The 23,078-nt window shown below is 39.2% G+C and overlaps 1 protein-coding gene across 1 annotated transcript in view; it reads left to right on the forward strand.

Moving 5' to 3' along the window:
* MMS22L (MMS22 like, DNA repair protein) overlaps nucleotides 1-23,078 on the forward strand; it is a 70,603-nt gene that overhangs the window by 32,563 nt on the left and 14,962 nt on the right. Inside the window, exons 15-19 of the mRNA XM_083433420.1 lie at nucleotides 16,187-16,374; nucleotides 18,100-18,250; nucleotides 21,097-21,239; nucleotides 21,854-21,996; nucleotides 22,154-22,313. Coding sequence (XP_083289546.1) covers nucleotides 16,187-16,374; nucleotides 18,100-18,250; nucleotides 21,097-21,239; nucleotides 21,854-21,996; nucleotides 22,154-22,313 — 785 coding nt within the window. The remainder of the gene's footprint in view (nucleotides 1-16,186; nucleotides 16,375-18,099; nucleotides 18,251-21,096; nucleotides 21,240-21,853; nucleotides 21,997-22,153; nucleotides 22,314-23,078) is intronic.

The following is a 23,078-nucleotide window of genomic DNA, read 5'->3' on the forward strand; positions in this document are numbered from 1 at the left end:
GCTCTTGGGCCCCACAAAGAACGTAGTTGGTCAAGGGAGCCGTGGACTCAAGAATGTGGAAAACCTCTCACTTATAGAGACAGCACTGGGCTGTTACCATAGCAGTGGATTTGACTGACCTTGCACCTGTTGGCTTAGCTCATTCATGCAATGATTTATGCTCATGAAAGCAATTGGGCCTTTTCTACAGTGGCTTCCCATTTGTGGATTGCTGTCCACAGGGAGGCTCCCCTGGCACCTTCGTTACATATCTTTAGGTACCAGGCAAAAAACATTCCTATTCTCCCAGGCCTTTGGCTAATTAAATAATCTATGGCCTTTTAAACTGGATGGACGGTGTTGTTTTTGTTCATTGCTATGCTGTGCATTTTTGTAATTTTATATTTAAACTGTATAGAAATAATAATAATAATAATAATAATAATAATAATAATAATAATAATAATAGTATCATTTGCTTCCACAGAACATATGTATTCTTTATACATATGTTTCCGTGGCTACATTAAGAGAAATCTAGCAATATTAAAAAGGGCACTGTGAAAGGAAATAGATTTGACAAGTGCCTGTTGTAGCTGTTAAAGCCTGAAGCATATTGAATTTGCAGTATGGGAGGGCAGGAGGCATGTATAGAAAACATTGCAAAAAGCTTGACTGAGGATTAAAATTATAAAAGGTATATAGCGAAGACTTTGAACATTATATAAAGTTTATGTGGATACATTTTGGAAATGTGAAGCTTAAGATACTTTTAGGTTTGTAGGGAACAAACCCTTGATAATAGAAGGAACAGTGTCTATCAACACTCTGGACATCACTGAGCTTTCGTGCAGGTCTGCAGATTAATTTTTGTATTTTTGTGGAGCTTGTAAACTTGTAGTTTATAATGACACACTGAGCCTTTGGATAAAACTGAGCAATAGGAAAATGTAGTGGTCAGAGGTGCTAATTTTCTCCTTTGGTTAGGTTTTGTGTCAGAACTTCATAGGGTCAATAGAGTTGTGAGCTGTTGTAATTTAAATATGTTGCAGACTAAAAAACAACAACAGTATTTAAGGTTTATCTGACAACATATCCCCCCTCAGCCAGAGCACCATTCCAGCAAAAATGGTTGTCTCTCTAATAGACATTCTTCAATAGCTAGACTGTTGCTAAATCAACAAATAAGAGTGTATATTCATTATTGTTGTAGTCCACCCTGTAGTTATTCAGACTGTGTGTGGAATTTCTACTTTGTATCTTTACTATGGAAATATATACTTGGTGGGTTTTTTGTGAGGGGGTTTTTTAGGGGAGGGGGTTGTGTTACACTTTGTCATCAGAAATGCCCTGTGGGAAGCCCTCCGAGCCCATCAGGATACTTTCTTCTTCTTCTCTTTTTATATCATTGAACAGATAAGCTGATAAAGAGAATGCAGAGAAGTGTTTTTTACTCTGGGGTTTCAATATTAGGCCTTGAACAATATATTTTTCCAATATATTCATCTTCCTGAATACTATTGTCAGGGGGGAAACGTAATAGGTCTTAGAATTGAGTTGATCTTTGCCATAAGCTAAGTCTTCCTTTAAAAAAAAAAAAGATTCGTTTTCTCCATCTCTATAAAGATGCTTAGAGTGCTATTTGTTCAGTCACAGGTCGTTGCCTCTGATTTAGGCAGATATTTATGCCATGGACCTTAGATACAGTGGCTGTTCTGGCCTTCTTTACATGGATATGAGAGGCTCTTCTTGCCACACAGTATAAGTTGACATTGACACCACAGAAATGGTAACGATAGCTGTCATGTGAGCACTGAGCACTCCCCCTGTATTCCCCTCCTTTTCTGAAAGGTCTCCCAACTCTCTGAAACAGATGGTTTTTATTTTTTTTGAGGGGGTAGGAGGGTGAATCTCTTCCACAAACAGCATCTGATTCACCAGCAGATAGACACTGTTGTGTTTCACCCAGTGTTTATAAGCAAATAGCGTATTTTTCCGTGTGTAAGACTAGGTTTCCCCCCGAAAAAATAATGTCCAAAATTTGGGGGCGTCTTATACAAGGATAGATCTTTTCCCATTTTCTTAAATCAGAGTCCCCCAAAATAGGGGGCGTTTTATACATGGGGGCGTCTTATAAGGGGCGCAAAATAGAGTCTTAATACAGAAATAAAATAGCAGTATACAAGTTAGAGGGAATCGCCTTTCTAAAAAGGCATTCCACAGAGCTTCACCATATTTAGCTTTCACACTCTACTTTAGAAGCTACATTATGTTTGTGCCCGTATACGCCTCCCCAAAACAAAACACGTGTTTTCTGTCCCCTTCTTTGGGAGAAATAATTATATACATTTGCAGTTTTTATTTCCTTGCTTAGCCAAAAATACCCTAAATGAACAACTTTATTTTGATTTAAATAAAAACTTTATTTTGGATGCTCCTTTGTTTTAACTCTATTATTCATAACATTTTACAGCATTTACCCCCAAAACACACACGCACACACACAAACCCAAGCACACAAACGCCCTCCCAGGAGTGGTATGATTAAACAAGGAGCTGAAATCCCCAAACTCTTTTGTCTCACATTCCCTGGCTAAGTTGCATCATAGAGATGAAGAGAATCATCTCTTATTGCGGTTATGTTCAAGATAGCCTAAAACAGCTGGAGGGGCCCCTTGCTCTCTTAAGGCTGCATTGCCCAGTGCAGCTTGCTGAAAGATAAGAAAATACTGATCTCAAAGAGGGTAGCTGTGAAAATGCATTGCTCTGCCTAGGCTACTACCATGTCAAAAGTTGCTTCTTTTCTTCTCTGCTGTAACCATTTTATCTAGCAAACCTGCTCTGACGCTCGTTCAGTAACCTACCTGTCAGCTATACATGATTTACTGTTGTGAAAGACTAAATCCACCAAATATGCTTTTGGGGGGGGGGAGAGAAAAGTACAAAACCATTTCAGAGTATACGAGCACCTGCTGCTCATGGCTCATAGTTGTTTAGAAAAATATGTGATCCCTGAAGAACATCAATGTACATTTATTTTCTGGTTGAAGCACTCCACTTTTGAAACTACAGGTTTTTTTTCCCTTCAATGAACTTTCCTCTTCATATTTCTTTTCTTTGCAGGTGGTGGGGGGGAAAATAGCTATTTATACAGATTTGCGGGAATTCTCCCCTCCCTCTTATTGAACAAAGAGGGGGGAGGGATGCAGTGATAGTTAAAATAAAATAAAATCTAATTAGCATTGAAATACCTTGATTTGGATTGCTGCTTCTTTAGCTTGGAAGACCATATAGATAGATAGACAGATAGATATCTTTGTCTTTAGGATAACTTGCCAGATTTAAGGCTTATTTAAAATGAAAAGAAAGCTGAAGCAATTTTCTTTATTCCATTTCAGTCTCCTAAGGCCTATTTCCCCCTGGTGAGCTCATAGCAACAGGGGGGTTTAAGGGAATTCAGCTTTCTGCAAATTAATGTCTCACATCATGAAAATTCAGGACTTCCCCCCCTCCTTCCTATCTTGAAAAGTAATACAGTGAGTGTGAGTATTATTTCTTGCCAGCGGGTGGAAGATGAATGATTTTGTCACAGTTTTACTGCTTGATGAGCAGTGTCCTGAGGGTCAGGCTTAAGTCTGTGTCACTATGCTGCTCATTACTCTTGAGCTAAATAAGGGCTGATTGGATCTAAATTGCCTAGCACATGGGCCACAGATGAGCTCAGTGAGTAGGGGATGACCTGCTATTCAGGCTGGGAGTAACCCCGGTGTGCAAATGCTGCATTAGAACACCGTGGGAGAATGAGAGGCTACTGACTGCTGCCAGCAAAAGAAATCGAAATGTAAAAAACTCTTTGATGCTGCAGTGTTAGAATTTGAAATGTAGGAAGTGACAGGTTGATGGTACTTATCAGCTTTGGCTGGATTAGAGAACAGTGTCATCTTGCTTATATAATGACAGAAGAATGAAGCAAGTTCCCAACCAGTCTGCGCTGCCTGCACCCGGTGGCTGCTGTCAGACTTGATGCTGCCTCCTACTGGCAGCCTTAATGCTAGAAGTGGCAATGGCATTGACAAATCTATGGTGATGATACACTTTTAATTATTATTTTGTTAGCGTTCCAGAAACTGGGAAGAGAAGAAATGCGTGTGTGTCTTTTCTCCAGTACAAACAAAAATGGAGAGATAGGGGGAAATAGCGTCGTGCATTTCTAGGGTGTAATAGTCCTTTATAAAATACTTGGGAAAGGAGGCTTTGATAATGAGGGCTATGCTAAGATATTCTGCCTTCATTTTTTATTCAAAAGATAAGCACATTCTTCTTTTATTTATTCTGTCTCTTTGGGAACGGTTTGTGCTGGTTTTAGCACTGTGATTCCAGAGGATAAACTTGAATGAAAGCTTGCTCTTTCCTCCACTGAAGGTTTTTAAACAGAGGTTGGGTGGCCATCTGTCATGGATTCTTTAGCTGTGATTCCAGCATTGCAGGGGGTTCGACTAGATGATTCTTAAGGATCCCTTCCAACGCTACTATTCTATAATTATATTAAATAACATTGAGAGTACTGACCTTGGATTTCAGCAATTTGAAGAATGCTTTGAACACTGCTGTGTTTGTCTGGTTATGTTTAGTGTACTTTGGGCATCTTAGCACCTTCGTTTATTGACAGATCGGTGATCAGATCTGCACCCCCCTTTTATTCTGTTCTGATGCCAGTTGGGTTATTTGAGAAAACTCTGTGCTCTTTTAAATTTTTCAGTTCATGGGTCAGAGTGCACTTCATCAGATGCATGATGTGTTATCTGAGTTGTGTGTATGTGTGTACGCATGGAATACAGCACATAGACATACACACACAAAAAGATTGGATCGAAGTTAGAAGGAACTGAAATACAAGAAGTGACAGTGGTATTCTTGGACAATGTCTCATGGACTTTTATGAGAAAAACAATAGAGGCTATGAAGTTTGGAAGAGAATTTACCAATGCGATAAAAGCAATATATACTGAAAATGGGCCAATAGTGGCAGCACAGCAGATAAATGAAGCATCAAGAAAGGAACTAAAGAAGGTCGTCCCCTGTTGCTATTGTTCTTCATTTTAATATTGGAAGTCTTAGCCAGAAAAATACGAGAGGACAATGATATAAGTGGAATCCGAGTGGACAGTGAGCCCATAAGCTGAAAGCCTTCGCCGATGATGCAGTGATGATGTTGGAGCACCCGTTGAAAAGTTTCCCAAAGGCACTGGACAATATTTGGCAACCTAGCTGGATTTTATATAAATAAGGAGAAGACTAAAATGATAGTTAAAAATTTAGAACCACATGTTAAAAAAAGACTGGAAGCCAGATCATGAATTAAAATAGGGAGGGGGGAGATTATATATTTGGGGATATGATTCAGCCAAAAAAATGAACTTTTCCCAAGACAATTACTCAAAAATTTGGAATGATATTGAAAAGGACCTAGAAAATTGGAGTAGAATGAATCTCTTCTTTTTAGGAACAATTTCTGCAGTCAAAATGAATATCTTACTCAAGATGGTTTTTTTATTCCAAACATTGCCATTGATAAATGGCTCCAATTGCTTTAAGCAATGGAAGAAAGATGTAACAAACTTTATATGACAAGGGGAAAAACTGCGAGTTAAATATAAAATCCTCATAGACGCAAAGAATAGAGGGGACATTGCCCTCCCAGATCTTAACCTCTACTACAAGGGAGTGTGTTTGTGTTGGATGAAAGAATGGATGGAGTGAAAGAAACACTAATATTTTAGACTTAGAGGGATTCGATCTATGTTTGGGTGGCACTCCTACCTTTACTATGACAAACCCAAAGCACACAGAGGTTTCCAAAATCATGTGATAAGAAGCTTGTACATTGTCTGGTTGAGATATAAAGACCTTTTGGAAAGGAAAACCCCACGTTGGATATCACCTACTGAGGTGGTATCAATGGGGGGGGGGGATTTGGAAAATAAGTGGGGTACATATAAGGCCTTTATAGAATTTAAAGAAGGAAGAGCAAGACTAAAATAAAGGAGATATAATAATGGATTATCAATAGTTTAATGGCTCCAATATATTCAATTGAATGAAATATTTTTAAAAGAAAAAGGATTAGTGGAAGGAGGCTCAGAATTTGAAAGAATTGTTTTAGGAAATAACGGAAAATTAATATCTAAAATATATAAAAAACTATTGGAGTGGGAGACCAAAGACTAAATGGTAAAAGCAATAATGACCCACTGGGCAATAGATATTGACCATAATATAGAATTATCAGTGGGAGAAATTATGGGGGGGGGAATGAATTTTTCAGCCTGCTATATTATTAAAGAAAACCTATAAATGATAATGTACAGGTGGTACTTGACACCCAGTAAGTTGGTAAAAATGTATTTTTTAAAATCCAAACTGTGCTGGAAGTGTCAAGACGTTAAGGGAACCCTAATGCACATATGGTGGAAGTGTAAACAAGCCAAGGATTATTGGGAAATGATCTATGTAGAACTAAAAGAGATTTTTAAATTTACGTTTTCCCAGAAACCCAAGACCTTCCTACTAGGCATAACATATGTCAATATCCCTTAAAAGGCACTCTGTTTCTTCTTATATGCAACCGCTTGCAGCCAGAATAGTATATGCCAAAAAAATGGAAGGAAAGCGAAATCCCAAACAAAGAACAATGGCAAAATGAATTGATAGAATACCCAGAGCTAGCATACATGACAGTGAAAATAAAAAACCAAGATGAAGCTCAGGTAAAGGATGAGTAGAAATACTTGGGAGAATATTTAAAGAGATATAACATTTAACTTACAAGTAGGAACAGCAGTTTGAGCAGCAGTTACCAACAATAAGGGATATTTATAGGACAAAATAGGATGGAAGAAAAGGATATGCAGCAAAATAAGGTTTGATTAGAATGCTATGGGGGAATGGACTGGAAAGTCCTGAGAGAAGTGATTTATTATGGAAAATGTACGGTGTACATTCATAATTTGGAAAATGTATAAGTAAAAAAATTGGAGGAACAGAAATAGAGAAAAGTGGAGAGAACATTTTTAAAAAGTTGGCTTTTCTGAAATGCACACACCTTTTCTCAAGGCTGGAAAAAATAGCTAGGAATGCCCCAAGGATTCCCCAGGGTGACATTATGGTTCAGAACTGGTACCAATAACATTTTTATAAAATTTTGCTCAGCTTTACATGGAACATTTCTCCCTGTCTCTTAGAAGGAAAAAGAACAGGGTAATTCTAATATAGCAGGTCTATGAGCTTGCCTCGCTCCCCTTCCTCCCCTCAAAAGCAATCTGCAATGTTATTAAAGATCACTTAGCCACAATCAGGTCTATGGGAGAAGATCTGTGGAAGGCAAAAATTGCTCCCATCCTTTTCCTATGGGGGTCTCTAGGGGAAAAGTGCTCTGCTGCCTGAGATTGGGTGATAGATGAGCAAAGGGTGGACTACTTTTAAATATTATTTTCAAGCATGTTGTTGCTTTTGTTCTTAAACTGAAACAGCACAAAAGGAATAAAGTTTCTTAAATTTGGTGCCTTGTTTAAGACAAACTTCACCACCACCCTGACATTTACATTCAGTCTTTAACAGTGAAAACCTTTGATATGTCTGCATCATGAACGTTATGATAGAAAAACGGTAGTTGATAGAAACCCTCTTGAGCTTCATTGTTGCCTTTTAAGTTTGAAACGGGTGGAAGGGACACAAGACTGAATTTCACTTCATTAGAGTTCATTACAAAAGGGTTTTGCTGTATTGCAGAGTGGTGCTGAACCTCTGGAATTTTTAATGACTTCAGACACCCTTTAGAAGGCTGGGAAACTGAGAGCACAATGGTGTTTCAGTGGAAGTTATTTTCTAAACAGGAACATTTCTGAAAAAGTCCTTAGTAGCTCTATCTCCCAAGTCCTTAGCAGCTCTATCTTCATGTAAATTAACACTGTAAATTGTGCAGCTAGTGAGGGGGGTGGTAGGAATTAAAATAATTCCAATAAATGGTTTAATTTATGCCTCAGCAGTTAGCATGCTCCTGGTTAACAGAAATACCCTTCGGCTACACAGGATTTTGGAGGGTTGTAGGGCACTCATTTGCACATAAATAGCCATTAACTGATAAATTCCCAGAGGTCTCCTGTTGCATGCTAGTGGTTTTGACCTACTTAGCTAGCTTAAATTTGTTTTACAGAATTATTATAATTCCATCCTTGGCACTTAAACTTTGTGATTAATGCATGCCTCACAATACAATTAAAGTATAATTACACAGATTTACAGTTTGCTATCATGGTGTTATTGTTATTACAAAAGAGCTGGTTTTGGCAAATATTAGAAGAATTAGGGTTCTGATACCCATCACTTTGCAGTTATTAAGTGATTATGTTAAATGGGACTCCTTTACCTCTGAAGAATGAGTTGGAGAGAGGTGAAACATTAACACACTGAATGGCTTTAAGTGATTGTGCAGGAGCTATAAAGTAATTTCTGTCACATATCCGTAGATGATAGGATGCTTTTATTAATCTTCATATTGGAGAGGGCAAGAAGCACCCTTTAATTCTGTTCCTTTAAATCATTTCATTAAGAGTTGAAATGTAGAGACTGTGAGGGGTTGTGTCAGTTATCATAAGTAATGGTTGTTTTGGATAACATGCATCTGAAATCTGGAATCACAGTTGATCTAAAACACAGAAGTGGAAAACTGGAAACTCATACCAGCCCTCAACTGATCCTAAGTAGATCTGTTCAGACTAGCAGTCTTTATGCTCAAGTGCTGGATCAGCTTGAGGATCAATCTAAATTCTGCTGGCTGCATTCAGTCCAAGTATGCCAGAGAGGTGGATGAAGATTAATGAGCAGGGCATGTCTGCTGTAGCAGTCTACAGTGGGTCAATGCCAATTTGCAGCATCTGTAATGCGCATCTGACCTGACCCCTCTGCACTGTAACACACATCTGACCTGCATGGTGTGCGCTGACAACATATGGAAATTGGTATAGACTTGATGGAGCATTTGTGTTGCTATGCTGAAATCTCTGCCATTATGAAAAGGGGTATGTTTTCCAACTTACTTTGGTGGGGAAAATGAGCTTTGCATACAAGCTCTTTCACTTGGATCTGCATGGCTTGGGACCAGATTTAATGTTTTCAGATGCAATACCAGGGCTGCTTCATCGTGACATGTTGTGTCGCTTTACAAAATTTGCACTAAGTAAATTTTGAGTCTTAATAAAATTGGTTTTTTTCTCTCTAAAGTACTGAGGTCCTATTTAACACAGTCACTTAATTACTGGAAAGTAATGGTTGTGAGAATCCTGATTTTTCTAATATTGCTCACCATTTCATAACTACAAGAGCTCAGATTATGGTAATTCAATGCAATAGACAGGCAGTACTTTCACTGCAGATGAGTTGTTAGTTCGTCTGCATGTTGATTCAACTCATGGGTGGGTTCTTCTGAATAGGGTTTTAAAAAGTATTTACTGTACCTCTTCAGGAGTAGTCTTTGTATAATTCTTACTAAGAAGATATGGTTGTTCTGTATTTGGGATTGGCAGGTAATGCCTGGAGAACCCTTTTTATCATGTCAAGTTCAAGAGCAGTCATTACAGCAGCATTGCCCTCCCTGGTCCCATTGTGCACTCAACATCCTTGTCTACTAGAATCCTAAAGGGCAGAGAGGGATGGGGAAGACATGACTATGGGAGTGCTGAGGAAATTGAAAGTTGTCTTCACTGAGACCTGGAAATTCTGTTTGGGTGAATACTGATGGCAATCAAACCACATGCAAAATACAGTGAGCTCTTACCACTTGGTAGAGAGTCATTCTTTGTTATACATAAGAAAGCATGATAGGGGAAACTTGCACCACATTTGAGGAGCTGGTAACCATTTGGGGGGGAAAGCCTTATTACATGATAAGCTGTATTTCTCTGCCTCTGTGCCTTCTTTATCAAGCGTAGCATTTATACTTTTGTTTTTAAGGGAACATAAGAAGCTGCTTCATACATAATCCATCTAGCTTAGTAAGGTTGACACTGACTGGCAGCAGCTGTCTCCAAACACTCCTTAGAGATTCTGGAGATTGAACCTAGGGCATTTTCAATGCAAAGCATACGCTCTTCCACTAAGCTATAGCCATTCCTCCTAGTTGATGCTTTTAGCCTGTTAACTGTTATAATATTATTTGAAAACAGCATTGATTTTTTATTTTGTCTTATCTCGGTCCAAATAATAGTTATGGTTACTAACAGAAATAAAACCTTTTGAAGTACAACCAGTTATTTTATATAAGGGATGCTCTACTCTTGCAGTAAAGTGTGTGACAGTGCGGTCTTGTACCTGTCTCCTCTAAAGTAAGTCACATTGTGTTCTATGATGCATTCACTCAGGTAGATGGATAAACAAGTGTAGCCCTGGTTGCTCTGTTTATTTCCAGTGCTCCTTCTTATTTTTAATAAACTTGCATGCAAGTTAATTTTTATCCTAAAGGGTAGCACAAATGCAAAGCATTGGCAAAATGAGAAATGGTCAGCAAATAAGAGGTTTGCAGAGCCAACTTGCAACGGCTGCCCTTCCATAAAGAGAAACATTTACCCTGCCATAATAAGAGTGCTAATGAATTCAGAAATCCATTGATTTCTCTGCCTCCGTGCAGATTATATGCAGACTTGCTTCAAGGAGAGGAATTTATGAAATGTTTGCTACATCCAGCAAGCAGTGCCGCTATAATACTGCTGCTTCCTCAGTGGTTTTCGTTGATCCTGTAGAGTGAAAGGACAGGAGGATCAGCTCAGGTCTAAATGAGATTACAGCTGGTTCGGCAGCTTATCTGGTCTAATGCCAACTAGTGTGGCTTTGCAGGTCCTAAGGGGTTTACAACAGAAACTGTTTATTGAGTATCATCGGTTTACTCAACACAAGCAGCCTAATCCTTCCCAGCCTCAGCATGTTGCAGGATTGTATGTGAAGCCAAACCAAAAGCTGGTGCAGCCAGAGCCTCAAGAGCCCTTTTGTCTCGCGTGATATTGATTTCCTTCCCTCCTTTCTAGAAGCATTAAAAGTCAGTAAAAAAATAAAACCGATAACCAGCCCTATTGTGAGCAAAAGGTTAATCTGACCTAAAATCTTACAAAAGCACCCATTAACCCTAGAAGGGATGGCAGCCTTTATTTGCATTTCCATTCATTGGTTTTTCCCCATCCCCCCCCCCCCTCCTACCCTCAAATTTCAAGAAACAAGATAAGGAAAACATCTTAGAAATGTAATAATGCAATGCCTTGCAGTTTCTTGTCTAATAGCTGCTATGATTTTAAATAGTAGAGTTTGTATTGGCAGCTACAGTTTTGACTTCCCTCACATCTCAGAGAGCTACTGTTTCTACCTTGTGAGAGGAAACGAGGAGTCCAAGTCTGCTAATTCCTTCCCACTTCTCCTGAGTGGATGTTGAGTGTCCTTATGCACTGGAGGAATACAAGTAGGAATGCTCCCAGAGGAGGAAGTGTTTAGATCAGGAGTGGGAAGCCTGTGGCCTTCCAGATGTTGCTGGCCTCCAATCAGCCTCATCCAGAATGGCCACTGGTTGGAGATAGTGAGGGTTGTAATCAAACAGCATCTGGAGGGGTCACAGGTTCCCCATCCTTGGTTTATATGCCAGATAAGTATCCCATTACCAAAGAACCATGTGTTTGGTGTGCTGCATATAGAGGCTTCCTGTCGATGACAAATGTTGTGCCCATCACGCCACTGCTGCCAGGATATGAGTTTCACCCTAGGAGTGCAAGGATTTATCGATAACAAATCACTCAAGGCAGATTGAGGTGGCAGGTGCTGGGATCTTTATTTTACTTTCTTTCCAGTTGTATCTTATTCTTTTATGCCGTAAGCTGCCCAGAGAACAATGTTACCCAGCTGTTTTATAATAATAATAAAAAACCAGTTAAATTTAATAAACTAGTAAAATGCTGGGAACTGCGGAGCACCTGTGGGAGTTTGCCACCCAGCTTATCCTACACCTCCTATGATAACCTGCTTCCCTCAGGTGCAGTAGAGAACACTGTCCTGTATCCCTTGATAAAGTAAGCATCACCTGCCAATCCAATTGGCTTATGTCCTTGTAACTGTGTGTGTGCATGTCTGTCTTGTCATTTCCCCCAGGTAGTGAAATGTATTGGGCCATCCTGTATCAGTAGAATCAAGTGGCAGAACTAAAGCTGCTACTTCTGGCTCCAATTGAGGGAATCAAATGTTTGATCACACCTTCCCATAGAAACGGACAGTGTTAGACGTAGGCAACCTGGCCTCACAGACTGTTTTAATAAGCAAGATGGTCTTTTCATTTTCCCTCCACGGGAAGCATCCAAACATGCAACGTTTTGATGCCACCTGTAGCTGAGTATAGTACAGCCTAATAAAATTTTCACAACTTCTAATTCTGCTAATTGTATACAGTGTCCCTAAATAAGGCCAGCTGGATTTATTTAGTTGGTGTTGCTTTAGCTCCCTCCATTCTGCTCCAGTGGGGTAGATAATAGTGGAAGGCACAGGTAATATTTTTGATAAGATATCAGATGGGAAAAGCAGGTTATCTGTCTCATACCCATGTGTGTAAAATTCCCATGTGTACGTTTTGAAAGATATGAGAAAGCAGAGTGAAATGGATTCTGCTAAAAATGATGATCATTCTAAACATGAAGCGAGTCCATAATTTAAACCTAATGGACAAGTTGTGTTCATGATAAAAATGTAATATTTATTCTATCGCTTCTATTTTATCAAACAGGTCTCTAAAGCAGTGGGTTCCGCTCGTATAATAATGAATGTTTAGTGCATTTGGCAATAAAAGCTATTGGCAGTGAGTGTTTAAGTTCTTTGTTCAGTCACATGAATGGTGCAAATCAAAGCATTTTTTGTCACTGTGAGACGTTTTCACCTACATATTGCTTCCCCCCATGCGCGGGTCACTAAATGAATTACATTCAGTTTTACAGCTTAGCTGGTGTTGGAACTTGTTAAATTGATGCCCAGTGGTGGAACTCGTAAAACAGTTTCCTGTTAATGTGACGAGGCAGAGTTCACATTGTTGATGGTGGCTTTGATCTCATAAACTATCAGTTCATGGTGTCTCAGAGCTGCTGCTATAGGTTTAGCAAGCCTACCGTTGTCTCTGAATGACAGAAAATTAGCTCTGTTGTCTATCACTTGCTGTAGAGAACAATCTGAAAAGTGAATGGCTGGTATCTAATGAAAAAGCTTTTGCTAAAAAGGAAGATAGGTTACATGAACAAAACATTTTCCCTACTACTATACATAGATTCCTTCAAGAACATTAAATATTTCACTTGCTACTTTATCATCTTTCAAGGGCTACTTATGAGCAGATCTGGACAGTGGTACCTCGGGTTACAGACGTTCAGGTTGCAGACTCCGGTAACCCAGAAATAGTACCTCGTGTTAAGAACTTTGCTTCAGGATGAGAACAGAAATCGTGCGGCAGTGGCAGCGGGAGGCCCCATTAGCTAAAGTGGTGCTTCAGGTTAAGAACAGTTTCAGGTTAAGAACGGACCTCCAGAATGAGAATGCTAATGTCATGTCTTCACCACTTCCCAAACCAGTAATGGGGGCAGCACAGGCTGCAGAGTAAACAAGTGTGTGTATACAGCCTAAGCTTCTGAGTCCCCCAATACCAACTTTTCAGAAGGCCTTCTAAACCCAACCCAGAGAGGCTATACTGATTTCATTACTTTGCCTTTCTCCCCCACCCCCCACCCACCGTCAGATTCAATAAATATGGAGAAACCATGCACTAGTGTAATCTAGTGTGCATGTAGTCAACTGGTTACTTGGATTGTAAATCAGTGTTCACTAATCATTGTACATTTTCTGTCAAAGTTTTAATGTGTACATATTTATCATATACGTTGTACTATAGCTTATATCCCTTCTAGGCTTGACTATATTAAAAATATTAAAAATGCACGTATTATACATAGTTTAAAATATATGTGCTTAATGCATAGTTTAATTTATTAGACTAATATTTAAAATTTTATAAACATGGATGTGACATTTGGATCTAATTCTAGACTTGCGGATGTGCTGTTTAAATTTGGAGTATCCCTTTTGCTTCAAATCTTTTGAATTTTGTACTGATATGTGGATATATCCTGCAGTCAGAGATGACAAAATAACCAAGCCTTTCAATAAATCTGTATTCAGGCAGTTCAGAATACTGTTTGAGCTGAGCGTTGACAACAGGCAATACATTTGGTTTGGGTGATGTATGCATCTTTTGAATGAAACCATATTAAGTATCATAATCATGTCCCTTTAATTCACAATGTCTACAGTTCAGTAAGCTTTTATTTTGACAAAATACTGACGAATGAGAGAAGGAAACATCAAAAAGATAAAAAAGCTGCATGTTAGTTTTGTTTGTGCGCGGGGATGTTTCAAAATTGGAAGATCTTCCAGAATGGTATCCACTGCAGCACAAGAGGCCGCAGTTAGACAAAGAGCCCTTTACTGCTAAGTAAATAAACTTCTGAAAAATGCTGAACTGATTTATGACGTTAAATACTTGAAAGGGTTTCAGCTTTTGTAATAGTGGAACAGGAACAGTGTTATTGCTATTTAATTTTAAAGTTCTAATTGAGAGGAGAATTTGAATGGCAACAGCTCCCATTGCGTTGTCCCAGCTCCTGCCAACCTAGCATTTTGGAAGCATACCAGTGCGAGTAGGTAACTCCAGCTTTGAACTATATGGTTACTGACTAGCACACTCCGTGACAGATGATGAAGAAGGGAAAATATGATAGAGTTGCTTTCTTCTCTTTTTCACACTCACTCCATAAATGATCCCTGGTTTAGTAACCATACAAGCTAAAAATAGTTGGCCATGTCAACATTGTTCCCATAAATTTATCACAATTTTCTTTGTCCTTCCAAGAAAAACAACACAAGAATGAACAGTGAGGTAGAAAATATTTGTTTTTTAAAATGTTTGAGCTTGTTTAATTTTTTACTTTTTGAGTTGTTTAATTTTCACACAAAAAATAAAAAAACGAATAGTCAAGGCTGGAATGCAGTTCACAAATGTAAAAGCCCCTTTCTATTTCAGCCCTGATTATGGTCTGCCAGCAACATTAGTTTTATGAGATACCTGACTGTCCTTGATATATGCCATTGTCTAATAAATACTTTGACCGCTTTTTATAGAATTTAATAAAGCAAATGTAGTAATGTTGCCTGTGTCTTAATCTACAATCTCAGCTGAGTTGACCAGGAGATAAATAGGAGCAGGAATGATAGTGCGTTGCTACAGATTGTTTTTAATAAGCATGTTATTTAGTTGATCATCTAAGAACAGTAATGCCTCATATCCTAGTCTGCCAGACAAATTTATTAATGCTTCCTGCCCCTCCTTCCACCCATTTCTCTGAGAACATTGATTCCCTACAGACACTTCGCTATTGAACCTTTAGAAAGTCACAACTTCCAAATTAGATTAAGTAGTAGGAATGGTACTAACAGAATCAAAGAAAATTGAGTGTGTTATTGAATTCATGCCACATTGTCTCTGGGAAAGACTGACGTTGTGTATAGTGGTAACTCCTGTCCTTATTCCACTAGTAAAACTGGGGCGCATTGATTCAAAACCAAACCGCACAATGTATCTAAAAACTGTTAAATCTTCATTTTTGTGTGTGTGTGTGCTGAGGCTTCATAAATAAAACTTCAAGGGGAAATGCATTACCTAAAATTATAACTGTTTCTGTGCCAGTTCCAATTCCTGTACCCTTCCATACCAAATTAACTAATAGTAGAAGATCTGGCTTTGGATTGTAAGCAGACCGACTTGTCAGTTGATAAATGCACGCATTCATTTTGGAGCCTGCCTGTTTCTCATTTGGGTCTGACACATTAAGAGGTGCGTAATTAATGGTTGACATCAGTAATTAACATTAACTTTATGGTGCTTAATATGCCATCATTTATCCATCAGATAGGTGGTATGCAGAAATGTCTTTGGATCAAGGTTTTAATTATAGAAAATGATGTTTCAGTACTTGCATTTTGTACAGTGCAAATACTGTCTGTACAGTAATACCTCTAAGGAATTCAGGTGTGTTTCTGCACCACCACCAGTACAAATAATGTTCATATTATTTGTGTTTCTCCCTAGGACTGTGCACAAACACTTAAACCAGGGACTGCCTTCAGGGAATACAGGCCCAAATGCTCCGTTGTCGTCGGTGGCGAAAGAGCACCACCTTGCTGTTGCCAGAGCTCTCTGGAGAAATTTCTTTCCGTTCTTGAAGAGCCAGAGAATGCTGCAGACTCCTTGTTCTCAGCTTGCAGATACAGCTGCAGGTCTGTACAGCAGTTTGGCTACCCTCCTCTACATCCTTGGTACCGTCTTGTACTTACTATAGAAGCTGTTAGTTAATTTGTCAGCAAATAATGGAACGTCTATAGGGATGTTCAGCATTTTTACATGGGTGACTGGCTGTATACACACACACACACACGCACACACACACACACAGAGAGAGAGAGAGAGAGAGAGAGAGAGAGAGAGAGAGAAACCAACACATTATTAGAATACTCTGGAGTACTCATCTTATTAATATGGTGTCTCTATATCCACAACTTGAGTATCACTTTTCCTCTGCTATCATTTGTTACATTTGAAATATGAGCTATAATTTTCTGCAAGGTTAATGGTTGATGCTGCTAAATGCTTCATCATATCAAATGTGATGCATATTTTCAGAGCTTAAATGAGTTTGTTCATAGCTCTTCTGCTTCTCGAAATTCCTTTCTCCCCAACGTTTCTCCCAGATTATAATAATATTCATTTCGTAAATGGCTTTCTGAACATATATCAGACAACATTTAAGCACATGGTGTGACGTCCTGATTTAAAAACAAAACACCACCACCTTTTCTGATGTCTTACTCTGTAGGAATGCTACTCGAAATCCTAGCAGATGGAATAGCATATTGAGAGTAAACTGTAATAGTGCCGATCCTTGACTTTAGTGGAGCTGTGCCCAGCTGATCTGGTTCTTTTGTATTTTGATACAATATCATTTCTTCCATGAAATTTCTATATCGTAATACTGCATATTTCAATTTGACAAGGCTTGTGCCTAGCTATAATGGCACACTGAATCCATTTAAATAATATTTGGAAAAGGCAGATTTGAATTTAAATGTATTTTAGCCCAACATGAATTAAGAACTGAATTTTATGAGCTCTCAAAGACGCGGTCAATAATGGAAATAAAGAAAGACCCTTGAACTTCAGCAGCTTTGCAATAATTAAGATATAATAGTAATAGAAAAGAATGTTGTAGAAAGGAAATGCTCTGCCACTTGCCAAATGTATTAAGGAAATCATGCTAAGGCAGAAACCTCATATCCTGTCAAAAAGTCCATTCTGGTTTTCTTTAGATATTTGTTAAAAAAAGAAATATCCCATTGGATTAACATCGCTGTGTGAAAATTAGCACTGGGGATATAGTGATGTATGTAATTCACAACAGTTTAGAAGAATGAAAGGGAAAGTGAGCTACAAACTATGATAAGAAAATATAATGAGTAAATATAAGATGATATAGTAGCACGGTGTTATCAACCCCCCCCCCTTTTAACTGAGGAACATCTTTCATGATATCCATAACATATTGTGATACTCTGTTGAACCCCAACACATACTCTTTTGCTGCCTCACACACACACATTTTAAAAATATGGTAATAGGTGGCAGTGAGTGACTGGGGGAAAAGAGGGGAGAATGAAAGTCCTGTGGTGCAAGGTTGTAAAAATGTGTGGGACCCCAGTAGATGCTCATGGACTGAAAGCATTTCTATAGTACTGACAGCACCATTGCAACTATTCCTACTCAGAAGTAAGTCCTATTGAATTCAGTGGGGCTTACTCCCAGGTAAGTACTGTTAGAAATGCAGCCTAAGGTATACATATTGAGCCTGTTATCTTTTTTTAAAGAATACGTTTGAACTCACAATAGCGGTCATTCTGCTCATGAAAAGTGTACGAGTTTCCACTTTCTTTCTTTCTTTTTAAAAATAGGTTTTACTTTACTGGCTTTGGATTTGCCCAGCACATGTACATCAGATCTTCAGCCTCAACCAGTTTTATCAATGATGCAGTTGTTCGGGTGGGATGATATGGTTTGCCCTCGGCTGGTTTCAAGGTATCTAAGCCACCTAATACAAAACAGGTGAGTGATGTAAACTTACTTGGCAAAGTGAGAGCAGATGCTTTCTAGTCATATGCTTTATTCTCTCATTTACTGGTTTTTGTTTCAGTGGCCTTCAGAATTTACTGTACAATGCCTGTAAGTTGTTTGTTGGAAGTGCAACTAAGTAATTTTGTAAAGAAATAGTCATAAACATGAGAGCTTTGGCTGGCAAAGACTTCCTTGGGTTGATATAAAGTGTTTGCACTAGCCAAGAAGAATTTTTGACTTTTTTTTTTACACCCAACTCCATCCTTTGCCATATCACAAATTACTTTTGAAATTCTCAATTTGCCAGTATACATTGATGGCCTGCTTTTCAGGAAGTGAAAGTCCCCTTTGGTTTTGGACTAAGGTTCTTTGGGCCCTAGTCTCTTAGTCAAAAGTACAATAAAAGTATAAATATTTCTACAGAGCCATGTTGCTTCCATTTGTTGTTCTGACAACTGTTATTTATTGACAACTGGAATCTCATAGCACCTGCCATTGTACAAACCATTTGGGGAATCATCTGTAAGATGCAGGTATCTAATTCTGGGTAGTTCACCTGATGTTATGAATTCAACTGTATGTAACACTTGGCACACAATTGTGGGAATTTGCTGCACCACCGAGGAATTTCATAGCACATTTTTCAAAATGGCATAAACTAAGAACAAGCTAGACAAGCATCCATCAGCCACACTTTAAATTTAGACTATATTGCCTCAGGGTGGCAGGTTAAACTAAACAACCCACAAGACCCCTTCCAGTTCTCAGCCTTTATAAGTGATTTAACAAAATATGTGGGAGAAGGCACAGAGCTTACATGTAGGAAGATGTCCAGAGCATTAAAATCAATGGGAGTTTTACCTTGAGCCTTAATGACATAAATTGTAACGATAGCTTGTATGATTTAAAAGGGAGAGGATGGTAGCTAATGCAAAGCTCCTGGTTCAATATCTTGCCTCCTGGTAAAAACAAGAAATATGGTTGAAATACTGGAGAGCTGTTACCAGTCAGTGCAAACTGTACTGAATTAGATGAGTCAGTGGCCTGTCTCAGTTTCCTTTGTATATGTGCATGCAAGATTTCCCCCCCGGTTTTGAGATCCATTTGATAAATTCATAGTAATGTGTCATGCCTTTATATTCAGAATATGCCCTCTGTTCTAACTCAGAGGCAGCTAGTTCAAATTGTACTATTATTTACAAAGTTTCAGGACTTTCAGTTATATCGGAAATATTGTTCACATTTGTTTTCCAACACAATTATGTCTCTAAAGTAGTAATACCTAGCCCTCATTTCAGGTGTCTGATACAGCCCAGCCCAAGCAACTGCCTTCCGCTTCCCCAAAAGAAACACCACAATTTTTGGCAGCAGAGTCAACAAAAAGACTATATGTAGGCACAGCAGTGGAATGGGCGAAGCCCAGTTGAGATGGGCCTCATCTGGTCCCCAGGAATTCTGAGAGTTGACCAGAGAGGTGGCTATAAGCACAGAGTCGGATCCCAGAGAGGGACCAGGTGGGATAACAGGGAAGGGACCCACCCTTATGTGGTCAGACACTTCTAGTCATGAAGGAAGAGTATACACAAGTTCCCAACTGTTTCAAGGAGAAGGTCAGGTGAGCCAAAGCTCAGGACAATCTCTTACTTGCAACAGAGGTTAAAAATAATAATAAAGGCTTGTTCAAAGCAAGAGGAAGATCAAGCAAGTAGTAAGTCCTCCATGTAGAAAAGACAGAGGAATGCTATTGGGGGGGGGGAGAGAGAAGATGGAACTGCTGAACACATACTTTGCCTCTGTCGTCACTCAAAAGGAAAACACTGCTGAACAGAATAAGTGATGCCAGGAGGGAGCTGCAGCCCAAGATAGGGAAAGAGGTGGTAAGGGAACAACTAGCTACTTAAATGAATCAAATCTCCAGGGCCAAAGGGTAGTAAAGGAGCTTGCAGAGGTACTGGTAGTACATGTGAACATAATCTAGGGGTCTTGGTAGACCACAAGCTTAACACGAGTCAACAGTGTGGTGCAGCAGGAAGAAATGCTAATACAATTCTAGGCTGCATCAACGGAGGTCTGGGGTCCCAGTGATGGGAAGTAATAGTTCTGCTCTATTCTGCCTTGGTCAGACCACACCTGGCGTACTTTGTCCAGTTCTAGGCACCACAATTTAAGAAGGATATTGACAAACTGGAACACGTGCAGAGGAGGGCAACCAAGATGATAAAGGATCTGGAAACCAAGCCTTATGAGGAGCAGTTGAGGGAAGTAGATACGTTTGGCCTGGAAAAGAGGAGACTGAGAGGAGATATGATAGCCATCTTCAAATATCTAAAGGGCTGCCATGTGGAAGATGGAGCAAGCTTGTTTTTCTTAGCTCTGGAGGCTGGGACCCCAAACCAATGGCTTCCAGTTACAATAAAGGACATTCTGACTAAACATCGGGAAGAACTTTCTGACAGTAACAGCTGTTTGATGGTGGAGCAGACCTCCTTGGAATGTGGCAGACTCTCCTTCCTTGGAGGTTGGATGGTCATCTCTCATGGATACTTTTGTTGAGATTCCTTCATTTCAGGGGATTGGACTAGATGACCCTGGGGTCCCTTCCAACTCCAGAATACTATGATTCTAGAATTTGTTGCAGCTTCATTTCTCGTACTGCTGCAGGGAAAGGGCATTATATTTTGTGTCAAAGTGCTCACAGAGTATCCCCTGGCGACAAGCAATGGCAGAGGGTTACATATGAAAACACAGGGGGGAAGGTACAAAAAAAGAGGACAAAGGGTGGCTTTCCTATCTATTTGCCTACTTATTTTTTTATTACGGATTTTTCTTTCCTGCAGTGAATTGTCTGAAGCTCTTACTAGAATGGGTCATATGTCCTACCAACCCTTGTTGGTACAGTCTTGGTTTCGATGCGTTTTGCAAATGTTTATTGATCAGCCTCCTGATACTTTGATCAGGACAGATGCTGAGCGAACAGCTGGTAAGTATGCTTCTTTAATATACAAGTGTTTAAGAATATCTGTGCTATTCCCAATGTTTAGTCACAATCTCATTTCTTGTAAGTTCGGGTCCTACCCCTTGGAGCAGCAGAAAACAAGCTTGCTTGATTTCCATGTAACAGCCCTTCACATATTTGAAGAATTGTTCTGGAAAAACAATTAGTGCTCAAATTACATAAGTAGAAAGCATGGCCTAAAGTCAGCAATTGGGAATATAATGTAAATTGTTGTTTACTGTAACCCACCAGACACAGTGGTTGTCAATGCGGTGCCTTCCAGATGATGCTGGACTTCAGCTCCCATCAGCCCCAGCCAGCATGATCAGTGGTCAGAGATGATGGCCTTTGTAGTCCAATAACATCTAGAGGGCACATTGGCTACCCCTGCAGTAGAGACTACTTTGCCTTTCTTGTTTTGTTTGCTGTTGAGTACTGAAAATTGTTTGTCCAGCTTTGTAATCATAGTCGCGAGTGCTGATTAGCACCCCGGCTCTAGGATGGGAGGAGAAATTTAGAGTTGAATCCAAAACTGTGCTGCATGAATTTGCTGTCGATCCGTGCCAATTATTTTTTCATGTTCTCGTGATAACCAATAGATAAGGCTTATACGGAACAACTGACCGAGCTCACAAGATTGATATTAAAACTTCCAGAAGTTAGAGATATCTTTGCAAAGGCTCATGTTGATGATTCACTCTCCAAACAAGACCCTAATGATGCTGTTTTTCAATTTGTTAAGGTACAGTATTTCCTAAAAATCCCAGTTTTGGAGGATTCTGAAAATGCAATTTTTGGGCCCACATTTGAAGAAACATTTGTTTTATTTCAATGAAATATTGGCCAAGACTCATTATCTTATACTAATTATTTTTGCACGCCTGTTTTCATTGTCTCAGGCTGTTGGTAAAAATTACAGTGGACTTCAGACACTAGCTGAAAAATCAGCCATGGTGGCAAAGGCACTGGAATACCTTGGTGATGTATTAAAATATGTAAAACCCTACTTGACAAAGAAAGGACCTGCGGAAGGATTGCATCTCACCTACAGGATTATAGGTAAATATCACATATTCCTTTACTATATAAAATTATGCAAAGGGATGATTTTTTTAAAAAAATCCCAATTGTTTGGTATGGAAACCAAAATTGAGAAGAAAAACAGTTCTGCCTTACAAGGCATTCCAGGGCATTAAGTGTCATGTGGACTGTTTCTACTGACATTTGAAACATTGTCTTCCTTTCTCTAGGTCAGTGGTTCTCAAACATTTTTCTCTGGGCCACACTTTCAGAATAAAAATTAGCTGACGGCACACATCTTTTTTTATTAATAAGAAATAGGTGGGAAAACGAAAAGAAACAACTCCTAGCAGTGCTTGATTTACAACATAGACCACAATTACTTTATCATATGATCGTGGGACATCCAGAAAGTATAAAACAATGCAGCTACATAAGAACATGAAGCATTCCCATGGGGGGGGGGGTTAATAACTATACTACACTGAAATGTTAAGATGTTTCTTTGATTGTCCTTGACTCTTGCTGCCACACTTGCCATCCTCTCCTGCCACATCCTTTGAGAACCACTGCTTCAGGTGCTGTCTAATCAAGAAACTGATCCTGGTGGCAGATTCCCTAGTGTGAAAATGTAGTAGTTAATTGAGTGTGTGAGGGAGTGGGGGGGTTTAAAAAATTGCCACTAGAAGCCATTTCTGCTTACCCTAATGCTTTGCCCCAGAATGACTGAAAAATATGGCAAAGGTGGTGGCCTTCCCCTCCTCTTCCTCTTTCTCACATTCATTCAGACATGTCCATTGTCAT

Source organism: Podarcis tiliguerta (genome assembly GCF_965153285.1).
Source record: "Podarcis tiliguerta genome assembly, chromosome: 3".
Classification (NCBI taxonomy): domain Eukaryota; kingdom Metazoa; phylum Chordata; class Lepidosauria; order Squamata; family Lacertidae; genus Podarcis; species Podarcis tiliguerta.